Source organism: Podarcis bocagei, assembly GCF_964188305.1.
Source record: "Podarcis bocagei genome assembly, chromosome: 3".
In the NCBI taxonomy this organism is placed as follows: Eukaryota; Metazoa; Chordata; class Lepidosauria; order Squamata; family Lacertidae; genus Podarcis; species Podarcis bocagei.
In genome coordinates, this window is record NC_138127.1 from 10035685 (window position 1) to 10056211 (window position 20527).

Here is a 20527-nt window from a genome sequence, read left to right on the forward strand (position 1 = left end):
GTTCTTGGACCCATCAGAGCAGCGCTCCTCTCTCTCTAAGCCAGACAGAAGCTTCCTGGGCTTTGGGAAGGAGGTGCCAGGGGAACATTTAGAGGACTAGCCTCGTCGCCCCAGCCCACTGACCGCACGCCAAGACTAGCATTGTGTGTTTGGACTATTGTATTTAAAGGGAGTTTCTTATTTGCTGCCTGGCTTTCAAAACAAACAAACGAATCTCTGTGTGAGATGTCAAAAGTGAACTTGCATCTTTAAATGCCGTGCGGATAAAAGGGAGCCTTGGCAACAGGTGCCGCCCGCATCGGAAAAGTGATAAGGGTGCAGATGAGACTCAGGGCAGAGAAGTATGGGAGCCCCTGCTCTGGAAGCTTTTAGATTAATAGCCTGGCAGCAATCCAGCCCAGATAGCACAGTACATCAATAAGGCGATTTGTAACCCCAGCACCGGTCGGAACATGTGCAACTTCACTCGAGAATTAAGTTAAGAGGAGACTTGCTCATCTGTAATGAAGCCCTGACATACACACCTTGTGATGTTGCTTCCCTGGAGGGGAGGGGAGCTGAGGTCTGGAGAATACGTTTATTTTAGTTCCAGTGTTCCAGTGTCAATGCTGGACTGTCAACCTTTAAGTGCATGTGTGTGTATGTAGCTTGCAAAGCACTTCACTGTGGGAAGAGAGAGAGAGAGACATGGTGACCATTTTGTGAGCATCCCATTGATGCACAGGTTCTTTTGGAACCGGAAGAGGCTGTAATGGTGATGTAACAGAGCAGAGTGGGCTTATGTGTGTTGGGGGCCAGGAACGGAACCCCCCATGTAAAATTGTCACCACCAATATGATAATCATCATAATCATCCATGTTTGAAGGGCCCCAGGGGTCATCTATTCCAACCCCCTGCAATACAAGAACCCACAACCCTGAGATTAAAAATCTCCTGCTGTAGCGACTGAACCACCCCAGACCGTGTGTGAGGTAATGCCTTCCTTCCTCAATTGTGCCTATTTGACAGGTGATCTGGAATCTCAAACCTAGCCACATTCTCTCGCCATGGCGTATAATATTTTCTTGGTTGTTCCTATTATCCGCAGTCTGGCAGTGTCGTTATTAGGACCAACCAAGACGCCAAAAAATAGTGAGCAAGTTGTTGAGTTCACAGAACCCTGCATCAGAGGAAGTGAAGGGTGGAGGAGATGAAGAGAGAGAATTTTCCCACTTCCATTTTGGTGGGTGCTAATAAAAATATTAATGGAGCAATATGGCTTCCTCTGCTTTTATACTTGTTTTTTTGTGAGCTTTGAAAGTGGGATTGCAACTGACCGTTGATGTGCCATGGGCAAAATGGTTAAAGACTGGAATATAAATGATTTAAATAAATAAAATAAATGAGAGCTCTTTAAGGAGCAAGATTTAAGCAGAATGTGTACTGTACCACCTACAGCACTGTTGTTTTTCCGTAGGAAAACCCACAAAAAACCACTTCTGGTTTAGTAGCATCCTTTTATATTTATTAGTTTTATTATTACTACTACTTTTTTTTTCTTTTGAAATTTTGCAAACCCAAAGAATCTTGTGCCCAGGGCACCCGCCTCTGTGGTCTCGCCCACATTGCCTCTTGTTCTCCTTCTGCTAGCAGATGAAGACTGTTTTATTCCAGCAGGCTTCTGAGATCTGACTGTTTTTAAGGAAAGGTCTTTTCATTGTGTTATGTTGTTGCTGTTTTTTCTAGACATATTAGATTTTCTAAAGTTTTTTTAGATCATGTTAATTATATTATAGCTTAATTACTCTTTAATTACTATCTTTTACATGTTTTCAGCTTTATGTTTTTTTATCAATGCTTGTTTTAATTTTTGCGAGCTACTTTGAGTCCCTTTTCTGAGGAAAAGGCAAGAGGATGATCATCATCATCATCATCATCATCAGAAAGGTGGTCATTTAGGTGTTGGGGGACCCAAGTTGTACAATGTTGTTTTGTTAATATATACTCTCTTGAGTGTATGATATACTTGATAGACTTCTACAGTCTATAATATAGAAGTCTAGGTGAATTTTTAAATGCATATTGGAGGAAGGCATGGATTGCCTAGTTCTAGACGTACAGTGGTACCTCGGGTTACATACGCTTCAGGTTACAGACTCCGCTAACCCAGAAATAGTACCTCGGGTTAAGAACTTTGCTTCAGGATGAGAACAGAAATTGTGCTCCGGCAGCGCGGCAGCAGCAGGAGGCCCCATTAACTAAAGTGGTGCTTCAGGTTAAGAGCAGTTTCAGGTTAAGAACAGACCTCCGGAACGAATTAAGTACTTAACCCGAGGTACCACTGTACAGTTAATACCCTGAGAAAGTGTGTCCGTATTTTGCTTTCTGACTTCCTTCTTTTTCGGTATGACCTTGTACTGTATAAACAGGTTTTCCACTGGATACTGGAAACAAAAGCTTTATTTGTTCAAAATAATGGACTTTGGCAATCTCTTTGCTGGCCAATGAGACTCTCTAATCCGCCACCGTAATCCGAAAGGATTGATGGGTGTAACTACTTGAAGAAACACTCCAGCCTGCTGTCTTAACAGATCAAGATCATCATCATTCAATTATATATGTTCGAAGCTATCGTTGACCGTTTCTTCCTTTTTCTTCCTTTTTCTTTTTAAGAGTTTTTTAAAAAGCCGACCTAAAAATAAAACAGAATTGGTGTTCTCTCTTCTCCCATCATGCTCCTCCTGCTTGCTTCTCTAACCAATGTCAGTTTCACTAAGTGCACACAGGAAGTGAGTGGCTCACAGGACGACAAAATCTGATTTGGCTCAAGGTGCCCTTTGCCAAGCCGTGGCCTGGCTTCCAAAGCATATCATTTCCAGGCTGCCCACGTTTGAAAACTCCGGCGACCAAAATGTCCTTACAACATTGTGGGCCGCTAGCTCTGCATTTGCCCTGGCAACAAGAAAGATCACTTGGCAGGTGGTTGTGTGAGACGTGTTGCCGCTTCTCCAGGGCGCAACTGTGTGCTTTGCTACTGAACCTGACATTCTAGAGAAGTGGTGACAGTGAATGGCTGCTTCCCCAATATTGGGGTGGGCAGCAGTTACAGCCTGTCAGTCCAGGCCCCCACCAGCACAGAAGATAAGATCAAAACACTGTTTCTTGCTGCAGCTTTCTTAAGGACGGCTGTTAGCCATCTAGAGGGAAATCCTTGCCTTTAGTAAAAAGAGAGCAGAAGACATAGCTAGGAAAACGTGACCGTGTTCCTACGGTCCATTGCATGCTAAAGCTTTGGGGTGGCTTTCAATTAGCCATTTCCTTTAGAGAAGGCTTCCTGCCAACCTAGCAGTTCGAAAGCACGTCAAAAGTGCAAGTAGATAAATAGGTACCACTCTGCGGGAAGGTAAACGGCATTTCCGTGCGCTGCTCTGGTTCACCAGAAGCGGCTTAGTCATGCTGGCCACATGACCGGAAGCTGTACGCTGGCTCCCTCGGCCAATAAAGCGAGATGAGTGCCGCAACCCCAGAGTTGGTCATGACTGTACCTAATGGTCTGGGGTCCCTTTACCTTTTACCTTTAGAGAAGGTTAATCAGATGCTAATACTGGGGGGGGGGGAATACTGGATTTGCAGAACTTTTGGTGTCTTTTTTTCTATCCTGATTTCACTATCATGGATGTTGAAAAAGTGTTTTTCTACTGAAAGGCAGGCAAGGGAGATTATTTTGTTTTATTGAAAATAATTGGCAGACAGAATTCAGCAAAGAGAGGAATCTATCCACTATTAGCTCACTGGAGGAATTGGGAAAATGTGCTCAGAAAGTGAATTTTGTTCCCATCATCTGGAAACTACTTTTTCTCTTGGGGTTTAGATTGCCAATAGCGGTATTGGCTTGGGGTAGAAATTCTCTGCTGTAAATTGGCTGTCACACAGAAGTGAGCCGAAACACTAATTGTTTTCAGTAGCTGACAGTTTGAACTGTGAGTAACACTTTACAATACAGGCTGGTAATTTTATAACATATTTTCCCACCAATAACTCCTCTATGTACTACCAAGTTTCTTTTCTGGCAGACCAGTCCTTTTCATACATTCATATACATGTTGAATATCAGATTACGTTAGAAAGCTAGTTCAGTTTTCTCCGTGTGTGTGTGTGTGTGTGTGTGCGTGTGTGTGTGTGCAGGCTCCAATTCTGGGGTGAATGCATCAAATTGCCTCTTATGGAAGGGAAAAAATACTCGGCGTGTGCATTCGTTCTGTGTGTACCCCAAACGAAGCAAATCAAGATGATTTGAGGCAGACTCTCAGATTTGCAAGTCAAGTTCTGCTGTTAACCATGATGCCCGATACGTACATCCAAGTAGGTCTGTTGCCTCTGTTTCCCCCAAAAAAGTTAAATGTGCTACCTTCCCTATCTCCCCCCATGAATTGAAACCATTTCTCTGTGGAAACCCCCACAACTTGAGAGAAGGGGGGTGTAGAGAGGCTGGTGGGAGTTCTTTCATTTTGATGGACAATTCTAGCTGTGGGTGGTTTTCCAAGGCCACTCCAATCACAGTGCTTTGTGGGGAAGCATGTTGATGCAAATAAGTAGCGATGTTTTGCACACTGGTCAGAATTATGTACGTTTTGGTTGTGAGAGCTGGGTATTAGTGGAATTGGATTGTTGGGCATGCAGGCCTGCTTCTGTCCCAGCCATCCTGCCCCCCCCAAAAAAAAAATTAAGAAGTTTAGGCTCAATGACCTGGGTCTGCAGTAAGAGACACCCAAGATTCCTTCTCCATCTAATATCTGTAATAACCAGATTCCTTTGGTCCATCAAAATTTATGTCCACTGAAACCGCAAATGTTAATGACTCTTACATTGTTTAATAAACACGATTTTATTGTCTGCAGAGCTTTTGTCTCTGCGGCAGCTGGTGTTGTATGTTCCCACCCCGAATTCTTTGAAGCCTTCTGGAATTAAACAGTTTTTTTCTACTTCGAAGTGCAATTCTGAAACCTGCAAAAGTCGAAACAAAAAAAGAGAAGGCTACTGTTAAGGTACATCAAAAAGTTTTTGATTTTTTTTAAAAAAAATATATCCTCAGGTTATGAATATAACTGTTCCAGTAAAACCACCTGGCAGTTCTTTGAGTTGCAAGGTAAAGAGGATAATCTTACTGCTTTCTTAATAGCAATTAGTTGTTGCAGGTGCTAAACTGAAGAAGCTCTGAGCCTACTGAGTTGCACACTTCCTCCCCACCCACCCAAGAAACAGTCTAAGTTTTATTTTACCTCCTCTGCCTTCCTTATCTTCACCCCTTACACTGAGTACATGCATAATAGTAAATGCTGTGGTGTGCAAATTTCAGTTAGCTGTATTTGTGAAAGGTTGCATTTATCATCCTCTGTCCAAAGAATATCTTGGTGAGCTGGAGCATTTTATCAGCAACTCTGTGATGTAGGTGACTAGTCCAAGGCTCTCTAGTAACCGTAGTTACCAAATTTCTAATCCAATGTCTTCCCAATACATGTCCAATGGCCTGTCAAAGGCTCCATGCTAGTTCTCCATTGTGTTATAATTTCTTAAAAAAAGAAGAGAAGCCAAAACTTATTTGAAATCATTTTTGATATTACCAGTGTAAAGTTGTAACAATACCAAGTACATATCCGTATAAAGAAATTTATCTGAATCTCGAGACTTCCCCCCATCCGCTCCAATAGTCCTTTTGTCAACATTTTCAACTGCATATTATTTCATAATCTATATTTTGTATCTGTCCATATTGTCAATAGTGTTTGATACATTACAAGTGATATTAGAATCCTGCCAATGTTTTCATCTGCTTACAATAGTCTCCTAAGTAAATTATAATTTTTCCCCATTCTTTCTTAAAGTTTTTGTCTTCTTGGTTTCTGAGCTTTCTAGTCAGTTTTGCCATGTCGGCGTACTCCAACAGCTTGATTTGCCACCCCTCTCTGGTGAGGACTCTTTCTTCTTTCCATCATTTTCAGTATTATTTTTATTTTATTTTTAACTTATTTTGTTGCCGTTTACGTTGCTGATATTTTACAGGAATTTGTCCTACTTCTCATCTGCTTGCAGAAGATGGCTATTTCAAATGTCACGCAGGTGAAGCATTCTTGAATGTAGGCACCCAGTGCAAATCATTTCGGTCTTTGCTATGCCAGGATGTTGAATTGCAAATGTATTTTTATTCCCTGCTGCCTCCTCCTTTGTAGAAAGTACCACAGACTACTCTGTAGTGAGTCACACATTCGTCAGCTAAGGAGAAACTGACGGTCTGATGCCTGGTATTGAAAGAGAGGAAGCGTATCATAGATAACAAAGCTCAAGAAAGGAGAGGCAGCAAAAATAAAACCGCAGCTCCTCATCTTTAGAGCAAATTTATTATTACAAAGACAGGAGATGAGTTACGGGGAAGCTGCCAGACAAATATTGGATGCTAAAGGCCATGCTAGTGGAAATAAAGCATTTTAAAGGCAGTCAACTCTCATACATTACTCTCTTTCGTCAGGGTTGCCTTGGCAGGCTCCTGGGACAGCCTTATCAGAGCCATTGGCATGGCTACAAATAAGGTTCCATTGTGTGATCATATATGGAGAGGGAGAGAGGATTATAGAATGATGTCCTAAGCACGTTTGTTCTCATTACAGTTTATTTCCTGCTCTTCACTGAATTCAGGGTGGAAGGCATTTTAGCTCTCTCTCTCCCTTTTTATCCTTACAACCTATCATGTAGAGTGGGAGATAACAATTAGCCCAAGGTCCACCCAGTGAGTTTCATGACTAAGTGGGGATTTGAACCCAGGCTCTACTAGTCCTATCTCTCCACTGTAAACACTATACTGTCCTTAGTCTAGTATCATATGGTTTTGTCAAATAGGTGGTAGAGGCTGTTCTAATTCTTGGTGGGTCTCCCTTCCAAGCTTTGCAAGTGAAGACAAATTAATGCAAATCAGCTTTAAACAAAAACCCCTAAATGAGTTGTCCAATTCTAGTCTATAGATTGGTCCTACGGAATTAAATTGTAAGCAAATTTAGAAAAGAAGTGCAAAGTTTGCTTTATTTATTTTGTTCAGCATATCTTTATCGTTTCTTCCAACTTGGAACTCAAGGCAGAAAACATGGGGTTTGTAGGCAGTCTCCCAGTGAGGTACTGACTGTGACGTTAACATATGAGAGTGCTGGAGGTGAATTAGTTAAACACGTTACCCAATTAGAACCCTGGGGGTGGAGTCAGAGGGACTATAAAACCAGCTCTGGGAGGGGCAAAAGGAGAGTTCGTTGGGATGTTGGTTGGAGTGGGAGTGAATTGGGTTAGAGTCTGTGGGTAGGTTGAGTTAGTGTAGCGAAATAAGTTGAGTCAGGAACAGTTAGGAGCTAGGAAGACAAGTAAATATCTGAGAGGTGGTTTAGTGAGTGAGAGCAGATAGGCACCCTATGATTGTAATTCACCAATACTGTTTATGAAACCACACGCTTGTTAAACCGCAATAAATAAACAGAAGTTTATGTTCCAATTTAAACCTGACTGGACTCAGTATTGTACCAGGTAGGGCCTGGGTGGTGGCATTGAGAAATCAAGTGGTGGCACAGGGATCAATAGATGGTGAAACGTCCAGGGACCCTGTGTGATCGCCACACTGACCCAGACCGGCTTAGTTTCTGCAAGGTTTGCTGAATCCTGCAACTTCAGGCCATGTCCCTGGGAAATGCATTGCTTCATCTGCCTGCCAATGATTCCAGTGTCCTTGCCTTCATTCGCCGAGAATGCTGGGTACCAGTTTACTATTTAAAGCGGTTAAGAAGAAAAGTTCCTAAATGGTAGTGGGGTTGTGTTTTCTTTACTCTACTTTTAAAATCTACTTCATGAGATTTATGAGAGGTAGTATTTTAGTTAGGCCACATAAATGATTGTTATTAGCTGGGACAGGAGGTAGTTCAAGGCATCTGGCAGAAGTTCAAGGGCTTTGACAGGCAGATGTGCTCTCTGGAGCAGTGTATCTGAGGCGGAGTTAAGGGTCGGGGATTACTTCAGGCTTTGGGAGCAAAGAGTGGTTCTGAGCCAAACTGACTGAACCCTGAGTCAGGGCTGCACTACGTGGTCTCAGATCTATCCGGATAATTAGGCAAATAAGAAAGCTATGATAGAGAGAGGAGGATAGTGAGAGTCGAAATGAGCAGCCAGGTGCCATTTTGTTTGTTTTTAAAGAAAATGCAGGTATAGGAAGCCCACAACTTACACACATTTATTTCTGCACAATGAATGAATGAATGAATGAATGAGCATCCCAAAAAAAAGATCCCTGGAACATAACCCCCATGTAAGTTAGGGGCTTACTGCAGCAGTTTAGTTTTATGGATAAATACCAAGGTTAAGGTATGTGAATGACTATGGCAGCTACAATGGAGAATAATTGGGTTCAGAAGAGCTGGGAGGAGGCACCTATACTAGAAAACCTGCCAGTGAGGACGATTTCAACACCACTCACTTCTTCTCACTTCTTTTCTTCATTAGTGATGAGGCAGACACGGCGCCCTGCTTTTGTCTTGCAGCGTGTAGAGTTGAATCCTGTGCAGCTCTGAAATTTGGTGTATAATAGCGTGCAAGAGTAAGCCACCAAAAATGACTGAGGTGTATGGACATAGGAAGCTGCCATATACAAGATCAAACCATTGGCCCATCTAGCCCCATATTGTCCGCCTGGCAATGGCTCTTAAGGGTCTCTGGCTGGGGTCTTTCCCATCACCTTTTGAACTGGAGGTAGCACAGGTTGTGCTGGGACTTCTGCATAGAGAGCATGTGCTGCGTGACGGTCCTTCCCCTGAACCTGGGAGTCCCTTCTGCTGGTTTATTAAGATGTAGGTGCGCATAATAATGTTGGTCCTCTATGATGCCACCCTTCTCCCTTTAAATCCTTTTCCCTTGAAGCCTGTAGCTGTAGTCTATAACTTATCCCTAACTAAACTAAATCCTAAGTATGTGAACTGGCACTGGTTCACACCTCTCATTTCCTCTGCCTTCCTTTCTCCCCTCTTTTTGTGTTTGTGTCTCCCTACTGTTGAAATACAGGATGCGGGTGGTGCTGTGGGTTAAACCACAGAGCCTAGGACTTGCTGATCAGAAGGTGGGTGGTTCAAATCCCTGCGACGGGGTGAGCTCCTGCTGCTCGGTCCCTGCTCCTGCCAACCTAGCAGTTCGAAAGCACGTCAAAGTGCAAGTAGATAAATAGGTACCACTCCGGCAGGAAGGTAAACGGTGTTTCCGTGTGCTGCTCTGGTTCTCCAGAAGCAACTTAATCATGCTAGCCACATGACCTAGAAGCTGTACACCAGCTCCCTCGGCCAATAAAGCAAGATGAGTGCCGCAACCCCAGAGTCGTCCGCAACTGGACCTAATGGTCAGGGGTCCCTTTACCTTTACTGTTGAAATACAGGCTTTCAGCTCCTTGATACTGGTGCCTGCCTTTCCCCCCCCCTTTCTCTTATGTTGCCCTTTAAAGCACCATGTACATTTGAATGTGCTGAATGAATCATCACCGTCATTGTAGCTGAACCAAATCCTCTGCAACGTATCAGAGTTGCGGAAACATGGCAGAAACAGGAGAAAGGGGCCATTTGTATGAAGCACGGCCAAGAGTCGCTTGCTTCCTTCCTGCCTCTCACTTTTATTTGTAATGTTTCTTTTAAACCTGCAGAAGAGAATGATCAAGGACAGCCCCAGAGAAAGCGCACCCGAAGGAGGAAAGGGAAGAATGTTTTGCAAAACCCGGATAATTTACACGGAGGCCAAACAAAGTGTGGGAAGCATGAAAATCTGATTGAAGATAATTTACAGCTGCGGCACACAGAAGGCGCAAATCTAAGTCGAAACAAAAAGAGGAAAATTAAAAAGAAGCGGCAAAAGGAAAAGATGAGAGCAGCTGGTTTGCTGACAAAGCCAACTGGTATAGATTTCACATATAAGCCCGAGAGGGAGGAAAGAACCGACTTTGAAGAGGCAGGTAGCAATGTAGATGACATTTTGGATTTTTTGCAAGCAGCACAAGAAATCTATTTCTCTGACAGTAGGTACATTTCCTCCATATCCCCAGTAACTTTGAGTTGGAGAAATAAATGTATGTTGACTCTTTCTCTGTCTTGTGCCCCAAACCCCAAAGTGTAGATCTCTTCTGTGGAATGAATTTTTAACTTGCTGTCCTGAGGCAACAGGAATATGAAAAAAATGTGGGCATGTTATACAGAACCCTCATCATAATAGCCAATAATGCTGCCCAACAGGGAACCAGGCAGAGGGCCTTCTCGGTAGTGGCACCCGCCCTGTGGAACGTCCTCCCACCAGATGTCAAAGAGATAAACAACTACCTGACATTTAGAAGACATCTGAAGGCAGCCCTGTTTAGGGAAGCTTTTAATGTTTAATACATTATTGTATTTTAGTGTTTTGTTGGAAGCCGCCCAGAGTGGCTGGGGGGACCCAGCCAGAAGGGCGGGGTATAAATAATATAGTAGTAGTAGTAGTAGTAGTAGTAGTAGTAGTAGTATTTATAACTATTGGTAATAATGTCTTCATCATAGCAAATGGGGAAAGATATTTACAGCACTTTTGCTTCTGTTGGAGCAAACAAGTGTTTCAGTGGAAGGGCAACTATTTTCAAAGCATTTTCTCTACAAAAAAAACCTGTCTTTACACCCCAGTGCATGTTTACTCTGAAGTAAGACCCACTGGTTTCAGTAGTGCTTGTTCCCAGGTGAGTATGCATAGGATTGCAATCTTAGTCTGCAGTCCTAACCCCACTTACCCTGGGAGTAAACCCCATTGAATTCAGTATAACCTATTTCCGAGTAGAGATTGCACTGTGAGTGGATCACACAACCAGAATTATATCCTAAGTTCGGGCAGCCAATGTGGTGCCATCCAGTTGTTACTGAACTAAAACGTCCATCTTTCTTGGCCATTGGGCCATGCTGGCAAGAGATGATAGGAGTTAAACTCCTAACAACATTTGAAGGCCATCGTGTTGGCTAAGCATACTTAAAATAAGTTTCATTGATGTCAGTGGAATTTATTTCTATGGGCATGAATTAAACAATGACTTTGCTCATTTTTCTGTATAACCCAGTGGCAAGAAAGAGTTGACTTGAAACTTGATGCAACTGGGCAATGTCACAGAATATGATTTCATCCTATGATTTCAGACAGACACGTTGAGAAACTTCCAAGGCCCTGTGCTCGGAACCTGTGATACAGTGACCACTTCAACTCCAAACTACCATATTTTGTGCCCCATAGGATGCTCCGGCCCATAGGACGCACCTAGTTTTTTTGGCGGGAAATAAAGAAAAAAAATTTTATTTTCCCCCCCCCCCGGTGCGGGGCTGGAAGAACCAGGTCGGGGAACAGCGGGAAGGCGCACTCTGCCTCCCCGCTGTCCCCCAAGCTTGTGGGGCTGGCTATGGGGAGAAGTGCGCTGATCCCGGGACTGCAGGCAGCTCTGCACGGCCATCGGGAACGTGGCGGGACTTCACGCCCGGCTCCCGGTGGCCGCGCAGAGCTGCGCTGAGCCAGGGACTGCAGGCAGCTCTGCGCGGCCATCGGGAACGTGGCGGGACTTCGCGCCCGGCTCCCGGTGGCCGCGCAGAGCTGCGCTGAGCCAGGGACTGCAGGCAGCTCTGCGCGGCCATCGGGAACGTGGCGGGACTTCGCGCCCGGCTCCCGGTGGCCGCGCAGAGCTGCGCTGATCCCGGGACTGCAGGCAGCTCTGCGCGGCCATCGGGAACGTGGCGGGACTTCGCGCCCGGCTCCCGGTGGCCGCGCAGAGCTGCGCTGAGCCAGGGACTGCAGGCAGCTCTGCGCGGCCATCGGGAACGTGGCGGGACTTCGCGCCCGGCTCCTGGTGGCCGCGCAGAGCTGCGCTGAGCCAGGGACTGCAGGCAGCTCTGCGTGGCCATCCGGAGCTGGGCGGGACTTCGCGCACCGACCCCTCTCGCTCTCCAGGCTTCAGGAAGCTCTGCGCAACCCTCTCGACCCCTCTCGCTCTCCAGGCTTCAGCGAAAGCCTGCATTCGCCCCATAGGACGCACACACATTTCCCCTTCATTTTTGGAGGGGAAAAAGTGCGTCCTATAGGGCGAAAAATACGGTACATAGAGGCCACCCCTCATGGCAAGCTGTTTATAACTTAGTGGTTCGGCAGACAGATCTACATATTTTCCTGCACCATTGCAAACTACAAGTTTAAAACTTGTACCACTAAGGGTGGTAATGGTAGATGGTTGAAAGACTGGGGTAAAAGAGAGCAAAAAGTGACAGGACGTAATGCTGGAAGGCATTTGCTTTTACGTTCGCCTTTCATCCCTGCTACAAGAGATAACTCTAAAGCTACAAATAGCTGTAGTAGGTTATCTTGTTCCTAAGTCATGGTCAGTCTCCCCTCTGGTTTTGCTTTGGTATACAATGCCACCAGAAATTTTCAGCTTGCCATATTGCCATCATTACCATAGCTACTATCTCATTCGTTTTAACAAGCGGTAAATGGCTTGTCACAGTGGTCACTTGCACATTTAACAAATATTTAAGGCACTTGTCTTCATCCAAAGAATCCTTGGAACTTTGTTAAAGCTGCTGCAAGTTATAAACTACAGTTCCCAGGATTCTTGGGGGGGGGGGAGCCATGTTTGTTAAGTGTGCTTTTAAGTACCTGCTGTGGATGTGACATGCATTATAACGCATCTGTTTTAAGAGTTGCAAATCAAAATAATCAAGCGATGTTGAAAAGTAAGGGTAGTTAATCAATAACTATATAAATAAAGAGGAGACTTTGTAAATGAACTTTTCTTTCTTGTTCTGCTTTTTTTCCCTCCCCCCCCCCCCCCAGAACGATCTAAATGTGCAGAGTCAGCTGTGAATTCAGAAAGCGTTCAGGAGGTTTTACAGAGTCTTGAATCTCGCAGCATGCCTTTGTCAGACATCACTCTTTTGCGTGAGATGACATCTCCTGTATTTCTGCAGAATGTAGAGAAACTCAAGGCGGCCGTGGAAGAGTTCCACACTAAGTCAGTGATGCCTCCCGGTAAGTTCAGTGCACACAAACGTGCTGTTATTGTTCCTTTCCTTGAAAACTAGGATGCAGAATTTTATAATAATAATAATAGTAATTTATTATTTATACCCCGCCCATCTGGCTGAGTGTCCCCAGCCACTCTGGGCGGCTTCCAATCAAGTGTTAAAAACAATACAGCATTAAATATTAAAAAACTTCCCTAAACAGGGCTGCCTTCAGATGTCTTTTAAAAAGAAGATATCTGCTTATTTCCTTCACATCTGAAGGGAGGGCATTCCACAGGGCGGGCGCCACTACTGAGAAGGCCCTCTGTCTGGTTCCCTGTAACCTCACTTCTCGCAATGAGGGAACTGCCAGAAGGCCCTCGGTGCTGGATCTCAGTGTCCAGGCTGAACGATGGGGGTGGAGACGCTCCTTCAGGTATACAGGACCGAGGCCATTTAGGGCTTTAAAGGTCAGCACCAACACTTTGAATTGTGCTCGGAAACGTACTGGGAGCCAATGCAGATCTCTAAGGACCGGTGTTATTTGGTCCCGGCAGCCACTCCCAGTCACCAGTATAGCTGCTGCATTCTGGATTAATTGCAGTTTCCGGGTCACCTTCAAAGGTAGCCCCACATAGAGAGCACATTGCAGTAGTCCAAGCGGGAGATAACTAGAGCATGCACCACTCTGGCAAGACAGTCCGCAGGCAGGTAGGGTCTCAGCCTGCGTACCAGATGGAGCTGGTAGACAACTGCCCTGGACACAGAATTAACCTGTGCCTCCATGGACAGCTGTGAGTCCAAAATGACTCCCAGGTTGCACACCTGGTCCTTCAGGGGCACAGTTACCCCATTCAGGACCAGGGAAGCCCCCACACCTGCCCGCCCCCTGTCCCCCCAAAACAGTACTTCAGTCTTGTCAGGATTCAACCTCAATCTGTTAGCCGCCATCCATCCTCCAACCGCCTCCAGGCACTTTTCCATGCACAGGGAAAATATATATTTCAAAGGCAGTCTACTTTTTTGTTTCTCAGTCTGTGTGTAAAGGTAGTCTCAAGGGTGTCCAATATAGAGGGGTCAGTGGTGGCCCTGTTTTAGCTGTTACCCTTTCCTCTGCCCATGACACAGTAATACACAGTTCCAATTAGAAAACTAAATATCACTGGCTGTGCAAATGTAAGCATACTCAGAGGTGAGGCCTGTTGAGTTTAGTGGGACTTGCTCTGAGGTAGTATAGGGTTGGAGCCTGAGCCTTTCACTCATGATGTGGAAGTTTTGCAGCAAAACATTTTACTCTGCCAAATAATTTTCTTTTCTAATTATACATTTGCTGTCTTCTAACTTCATGCAAGTTAGTTACCTTTTGGTGGAGGGGAAGACTAGGACTTACGAGATAGCAATCTGTGCGTTTTATTTTCAATTAAGAAAACAGAAGAGAATAGCTGCAAGGCATGGTTCACAACCCCCGTTCTTTTTCGTTCTCATAAGGTGCGCTGTTCTCCATAAATCCGACTGTGGCATAAACACTCCTCACTCCTTACAGTGGTTTAAAGCATCCATTTAGAATTCTCTTCACACCTCGCTTTACCTCACTCTGAAAATGGTTCACTGGTGTGTGTGCAGTACGTGTGAGGAAGAGAAGCAGATAGAATGAGAAAATAAGACTCCTTCACCCCCGAATTCCAGATTTTTAAATACTATTTAGGAAGTCTCCAGTAAAAGAGAAGCATGAAAAAACATTGGTCGGGATCCAAAGTACTGCATATGGTGTCCTGCACTCCGAAACTGACTTGGGTTTGTTCACATTGAATTAACAGCCTTCCGCATTAATATGGCAGACCTGTTTTTAGACCACGGCCCTGCCTGTAATATACCGGTACATTTAAAGCATCATTATGCCACTTTAAACAACCATAGCTTCCCAGAAAGACACCTGGGGACAATAGTTTGTTGAGGGTTTTGAGAGTTGGTAGGAGACCCACTATTTCCTTCATCAAACTATACTTCCAGAGTTTCCTGGGAAGAGGAAGTCATTGTTTAACCACCATAAGAACTGTTCTTAACCTGAAACTGTTCTTAACCTGAGGTACCACTTTAGCTAATGGGGCCTCCTGCTGCCTCTGCGCCGCTGCTGCACGATTTCTGTTCTCATCCTGAAGCAAAGTTCTTAACCCAAGGTAATATTTCTGGGTTAGCAGAGTCTGTAACCTGAAGCGTCTGTAACCCGAGGTACCACTGTATATCTGAGAGACACCCCCTGCCTCAAACTCTGGAGACACTGTAGATCAGGGTGGTCCAGCACATAGCCCAAGGGCTGCTTGCAGCCCTTGAGACCATTTTTGGCAGCTCTTGGCAACATTAGATGCCCTCATGCTGCCTTCTCAAAGCTGGCTAAGCGAGGCTCTGGGCTTTGGGAATGAGGCATGAGGGCTCTGACAAGGTCCTAGAGTCCTCCTCTCTCCTTCCCAAAGCCTAGTTAGCCACACCTTGCCCTTCCACACACCAACAACTCATTCCAGTGCCTAACCGCCACCCGAGCCTAAGGTGAGCAAATGGGCTGAATGGCTGACACGGCTGCATCTTGAGCAGCAAACCACGTCCCCACCAAGCCGCCCGATTGGGTGCTCAACCGGGAGGTGTGGCGCGCCAGCCATGTGGATGGGGCAGGGGGCATAACGCCCCCTGCGTGACACGGGAGTCATCTCCCGCCCACAACACCTCCCCTCCGGAAGGAGGAGAGGCCTTCTAATGTTAGGGGAGAAGGAGAAAAACTTTTCTCCATCCACATGTGAAATTAAGAACTTTTGCCCCACCATGCATCACTTTACACTTGTTTGCATTGAATTGCATTTGCCATTTTATAACCCATTCACTCAGTGTGGAGGGTCCTTTTGGAACTCTTTGCAAACCTTTTGTTTTGCTTTGATGACCCTGGACAATTTATCACCATCAGCAAACTTGGCACCTCACTCCTCAACCCGAACTCTAGATTATGAACAAGTTAAAAAGCACAGGTCCCTGTACTGATCCTTAGAGGACTTTACTCCTCTAAGGACTTTGCACCACAGTTCAAGAAGGACACTGACAAACTGGAACGTGTCCAGAGGAGGGCAACCAAAATGGTCAAAGGCCTGGAAACGATGCCTTATGAGGAACGGCTAAGGGAGCTGGGCATGTTTAGCCTGGAGAAGAGGAGGTTAAGGGGTGATATGATAGCCATGTTCAAATATATAAAAGGATGTCACATAGAGGAGGGAGAAAGGTTGTTTTCTGCTGCTCCAGAGAAGCGGACACGGAGCAATGGATTCAAACTACAAGAAAGAAAATTCCACCTAAACATTAGGAAGAACTTCCTGACAGTAAGAGCTGTTCGACAGTGGAATTTGCTGCCAAGGAGTGTGAAGGAGTCTCCTTCTTTGGAGGTCTTTAAGCAGAGGCTTGACAACCATATGTCAGGAGTGCTCTGATGGTGTTTCCTGCTTGGCAGGGGGTTGGACTCGATGGCCCTTCTGGTCTCTTCCAACTCTATGATTCTATGATTCTATTCTATGATTCTACTCCCTACATCCATCCAATGGGAGAACTGTCCATAAATTTCTGCTCTTTGCTTCCTACAACTTAATCAATTCCTGATCCACAAGAAGGCCTCTCTTCTTATTCCTTAACTCAAGAGTCTTGGGTTTGGCAGGTACTTTCTTCAGAAGCCAAGTACACAGAGCTAGTGAAAAGAGAACAGGAGAGACTGTTGTTAAGAGACAGAGATTTCCAGGTGTAGGTTTAAGGAGTGCTGAGGACCTGGCCACAAGCTTGGATTGAGCAGGGCATACGGAATGGGGAAGCTCATGAAAGAGAAATTCCCAGCTCTCCAGAGCAGATCTGGGGAGGGTGTAGGAGGCACACAGGAGGATGAAAGTGAAGGGAAGTTATGTTGTACAAATGGAGATCCTCATGCTATTGGAACTATTTTGTTGGATACAACCCTAAAATTGTAATAAAGGTCTTATCCAAAGCTGCTCATTTCATTAAGTTCCTATTTGCCTTATATAAAGTAATTATACTTAACCATTCAAGTCTGGAGTTATCCCTGCTCAAAGCAACTCATGTCACAGCTGCAACTGTTTATTTTAGGAGTTTGAAATCTTGAAGTTTTTGCATGTTTGTAGCTCCCAGGCATAGGTGTCTCCCCCTCTCCCTTCATATTTCTCCAAAATGGAAACAGATGTCTACTTGGGTTTTTTTATCATTCGGAATTTGTTTACTGAACACTATCTTATTGACATTTCATGAAGAATTTGCTTTCTCCTTTGCAGATCATGCCAAGGCAATCTCTTCTCTGTTTCTCTACTGGATTACAGATATCCTTCCTGGAAAGAACAGGAAATAAGCTAAATGTGCACATCCCTCTGTACAGGGTTAAAATGTAATACATAAGACTCTGAACTGTGTCTGAGAATATTCAGAAATGGCCATGCCATTGAAGAGGATTGCAACTTCACAAAGATGCTGTTGGGTTTTTTTATTACTATTGTCTCTAGCCCCAAGTTAATATATAATATTGAAAACTTGTTTTATTTTATATATTCTAGTTTGAGAATATATAAGCACCAGTTTCCCCCTTATTGTAGGTCCTTCTTGAGTTTTTATTGCAACTGAATTGGTTCATGCAAGGAAGACTCTTTCACTAGCTGCTTCATAACTGCCAGAATAACTTGGTGGCCAAAGCCAAGTGAAAATGTACAGTGCTATCATTGTTTTTATATGATATTGTTGTTTATAGAATGTCAGAATCCATATTTTTATATATAAAATAAAGAGGAAAAAGAGAGGTTTTATATCTTGTATCTCGCTCCTCAAGCAGATCCATCACTTTCATATATTAGGACAATATAGGCTTCAATGCATCTCACAACACTATTCACTCCCCTTTCTACCAGGAAACTTGGAGCTGTCACATTATAGGCCAGCAAGATGCTGACTAGGATACTTAGCCTTTGCAAGCTATGGGAAGGAGAGAGAAGTCCAGTGTTCTGCCCTTACCCTCATGCTCCTTGAACAAATGTCAGCTGCTGTGTTGATCAATTGCTCTGTGAAAGAGCCGAGGTATTAAAGCATGTCCATCTTTTGTGAAACAAGTTACAAGCAGTATTTCTTAGGTGTATCAGAGTAGGGGAGACAGAAAAGCCATAACAGAGTAAACATAATCATTGTTCCAAAGTTATAGTGCTGTGAGTTCATGATTTATTATTATTATTAACTGCACTTATTAGTTGCTTTTTTGAAAAAGGCAGTAAAACAGCAACAAAGAGGAGCATTCCTGTTATTTCTAACTTTCTTCTTATTTAGTGTGGAGCATGAAAAAAAAAATAGCCCTGCTAATAACACTTCCAAAGCTGATACCAATGTTCATTGTCCCAATATTGCAGGTTGGAAGGGGCTGTGGCTGAGAGAATTTACGAAAGCCCTGATTGCAGTTTTTTAATGTTCAGAAACAAACAAACAAACAAAAATCAATTATTGCACATGAAGAAGTGTGTTGTTGTTTTTTTCAGCCACAGGTTCAGATCGGGCACTTCAGGAATGGTCTGTAACATTTTGTTGTGGGGCCTCATTTGTACTGTATGAAAAAGCTGAAACAAAACAAAACAAAAACTGTGGCATCTGTGTTTCCTGTGCCCCGCATTCAGCTAACATTGCACCAGTTGTTGAATAAGAGAGTAGCTTCTATGCGGGCAAAGTTTCATGCATAACTGTAATTAAGGGTGACTTAAGCCTTATTGGGACGCGGGTGGCTCTGTGGGTTAAACCACTGAGCCTAGGGCTTGCCGATCAGGTTGGCAGTTCGAATCCCCGCGACGGGGTGAGCTCTCGTTGCTCGATCCCTGCTCCTGCCAACCTAGCAGTCTGAAAGCACATCAAAGTGCAAGTAGATAAATAGGTACCGCTCTGGCGGGAAGGTAAACAGCGTTTCCATGTGCTGCTCCGGTTCGCCAGAAGTGGCTTAGTCATGCTGGCCACATGACCCAGAAGCTGTACGCCGGCTCCCTCAGCCAGTAAAGTGAGATGAGGGCCGCAACCCCAGAATCGGTCACGACTGGACCTAATGGTGAGGGGTCCCTTTACCTTTACATGCCTTATTCTGAGGTTTGTATTTTAGGGAGGAAACTCTAGACACCACCACCTCTAGCAACAGAAAGGCATGTACAGTGGTGCCCCGCAAGACGAATGCCTCGCAAGACGGAAAACCCGCTAGACGAAAGAGTTTTCCGTTTTGGAGGTGCTTCGCAAAACGAATCTCCTATGGGCTTGCTTCGCAAGACGAAAATGTCTTGCGAGTTCCTGCAGGTTTTTTTCCTTTCCCCCTTTTTTCTAAGCCACTAAGCCGCTTATCAGCTGATCCGATAAGCCGCTAAAAGCCGCTAATAGCGCTAATAGTGCTAATAGCGGTAATCCGCTAATCCGTCAATGGGCTTGCTTCGCAAGACGAAAAAACCGCTAGACGAAGAGAATCACAGAACGGATTCTTTTCGTCTTGCGAGGCACCACTGTATACAGAGGCATTAAAACTCTTATGAGCCCCCAAGTTGGAAACTGAAGTGGTATAGCCCAAACACAACTTTATAGCCTCAAGTCAGAATTGCAACTGGAAGAAGAAATTGGCTTGTGGTGTAAGCACGACTGTTTGGGTATCCTAACTGCATCATGGAACTGTGAAAGAAAATCCATTTCCTGCACTGTCACTCAGTGTCTTTTGCAGGCATCGTTACCTTCACAGAAACTCAGACAAAGAGAATATTTCATTTCCGCCCGTCAAACTTCGGAAAAGTGTTAAAATTAGTCAGGTGGGCAGTGAGTAGAAAAGGGGGCACCCGTGCGCTAAATCTATATTCCACTACCCCACCAATGAGCCAGAGTTTGCCGGTTGCATTTGCAAACGATTCCATGATCATAATATGCATAGATTGTGTGTAGCTCCAATACATCGGGCAGAGATCTGAAGGTAAGGTGAGAAGATGGGGATATGTGCTGTTTTGTTTTGAGATGGCAGGCCCCAGTAGCCCAGTGTGTCTTGCTGTTGACCAGAAGGTTGGTGGTTTGAACACCATAGAATGTTAGTCACAGGCCTGGTTATAGAGAATGGTTTTTGTTTGGCACCTAACAATATGCAATGAAGGTGCTAGGCAAACCTCCCTGGGGAGAGCCTTCCTCAAAAAGGGAGGCACCACAGAAAAGGCCCGTTCTCATGTTGCCGTCCTCTAGACCTCTCACAGAGGAGGTACATGAAGAAGGGCTTCAGATGATGGTCAGGGTCAGTTAATATGAAGAGAGGCAGCCATTCTAAGGACTCACAGGGGTTTTTTTGGGGGGTTGGGGAAATGTTTAGCTTCAATCCATCTTATCCCCATGAGCCGCATATGTTCCAAGCTTCACCTACACTGGTACCCAAGTCAATTTGGATATCAGAAAGCTGCATTATGCTTTTGAGTCTGCCCCT

At 44.7% G+C, this 20527-nt stretch overlaps 1 protein-coding gene across 1 annotated transcript in view; it reads left to right on the forward strand.

The window, feature by feature from the left end:
- ERICH1 (glutamate rich 1) overlaps window positions 1–18249 on the forward strand; it is a 53754-nt gene extending 35505 nt beyond the window's left edge. The window contains exons 4-6 of the mRNA XM_081189207.1: window positions 9687–10055; window positions 12866–13060; window positions 17346–18249. Of these exons, the coding sequence (XP_081045333.1) occupies window positions 9687–10055; window positions 12866–13060; window positions 17346–17419 (638 nt within the window). The 3' untranslated portion in view covers window positions 17420–18249. The remainder of the gene's footprint in view (window positions 1–9686; window positions 10056–12865; window positions 13061–17345) is intronic.
- Window positions 18250–20527: the final 2278 nt, after the last annotated feature.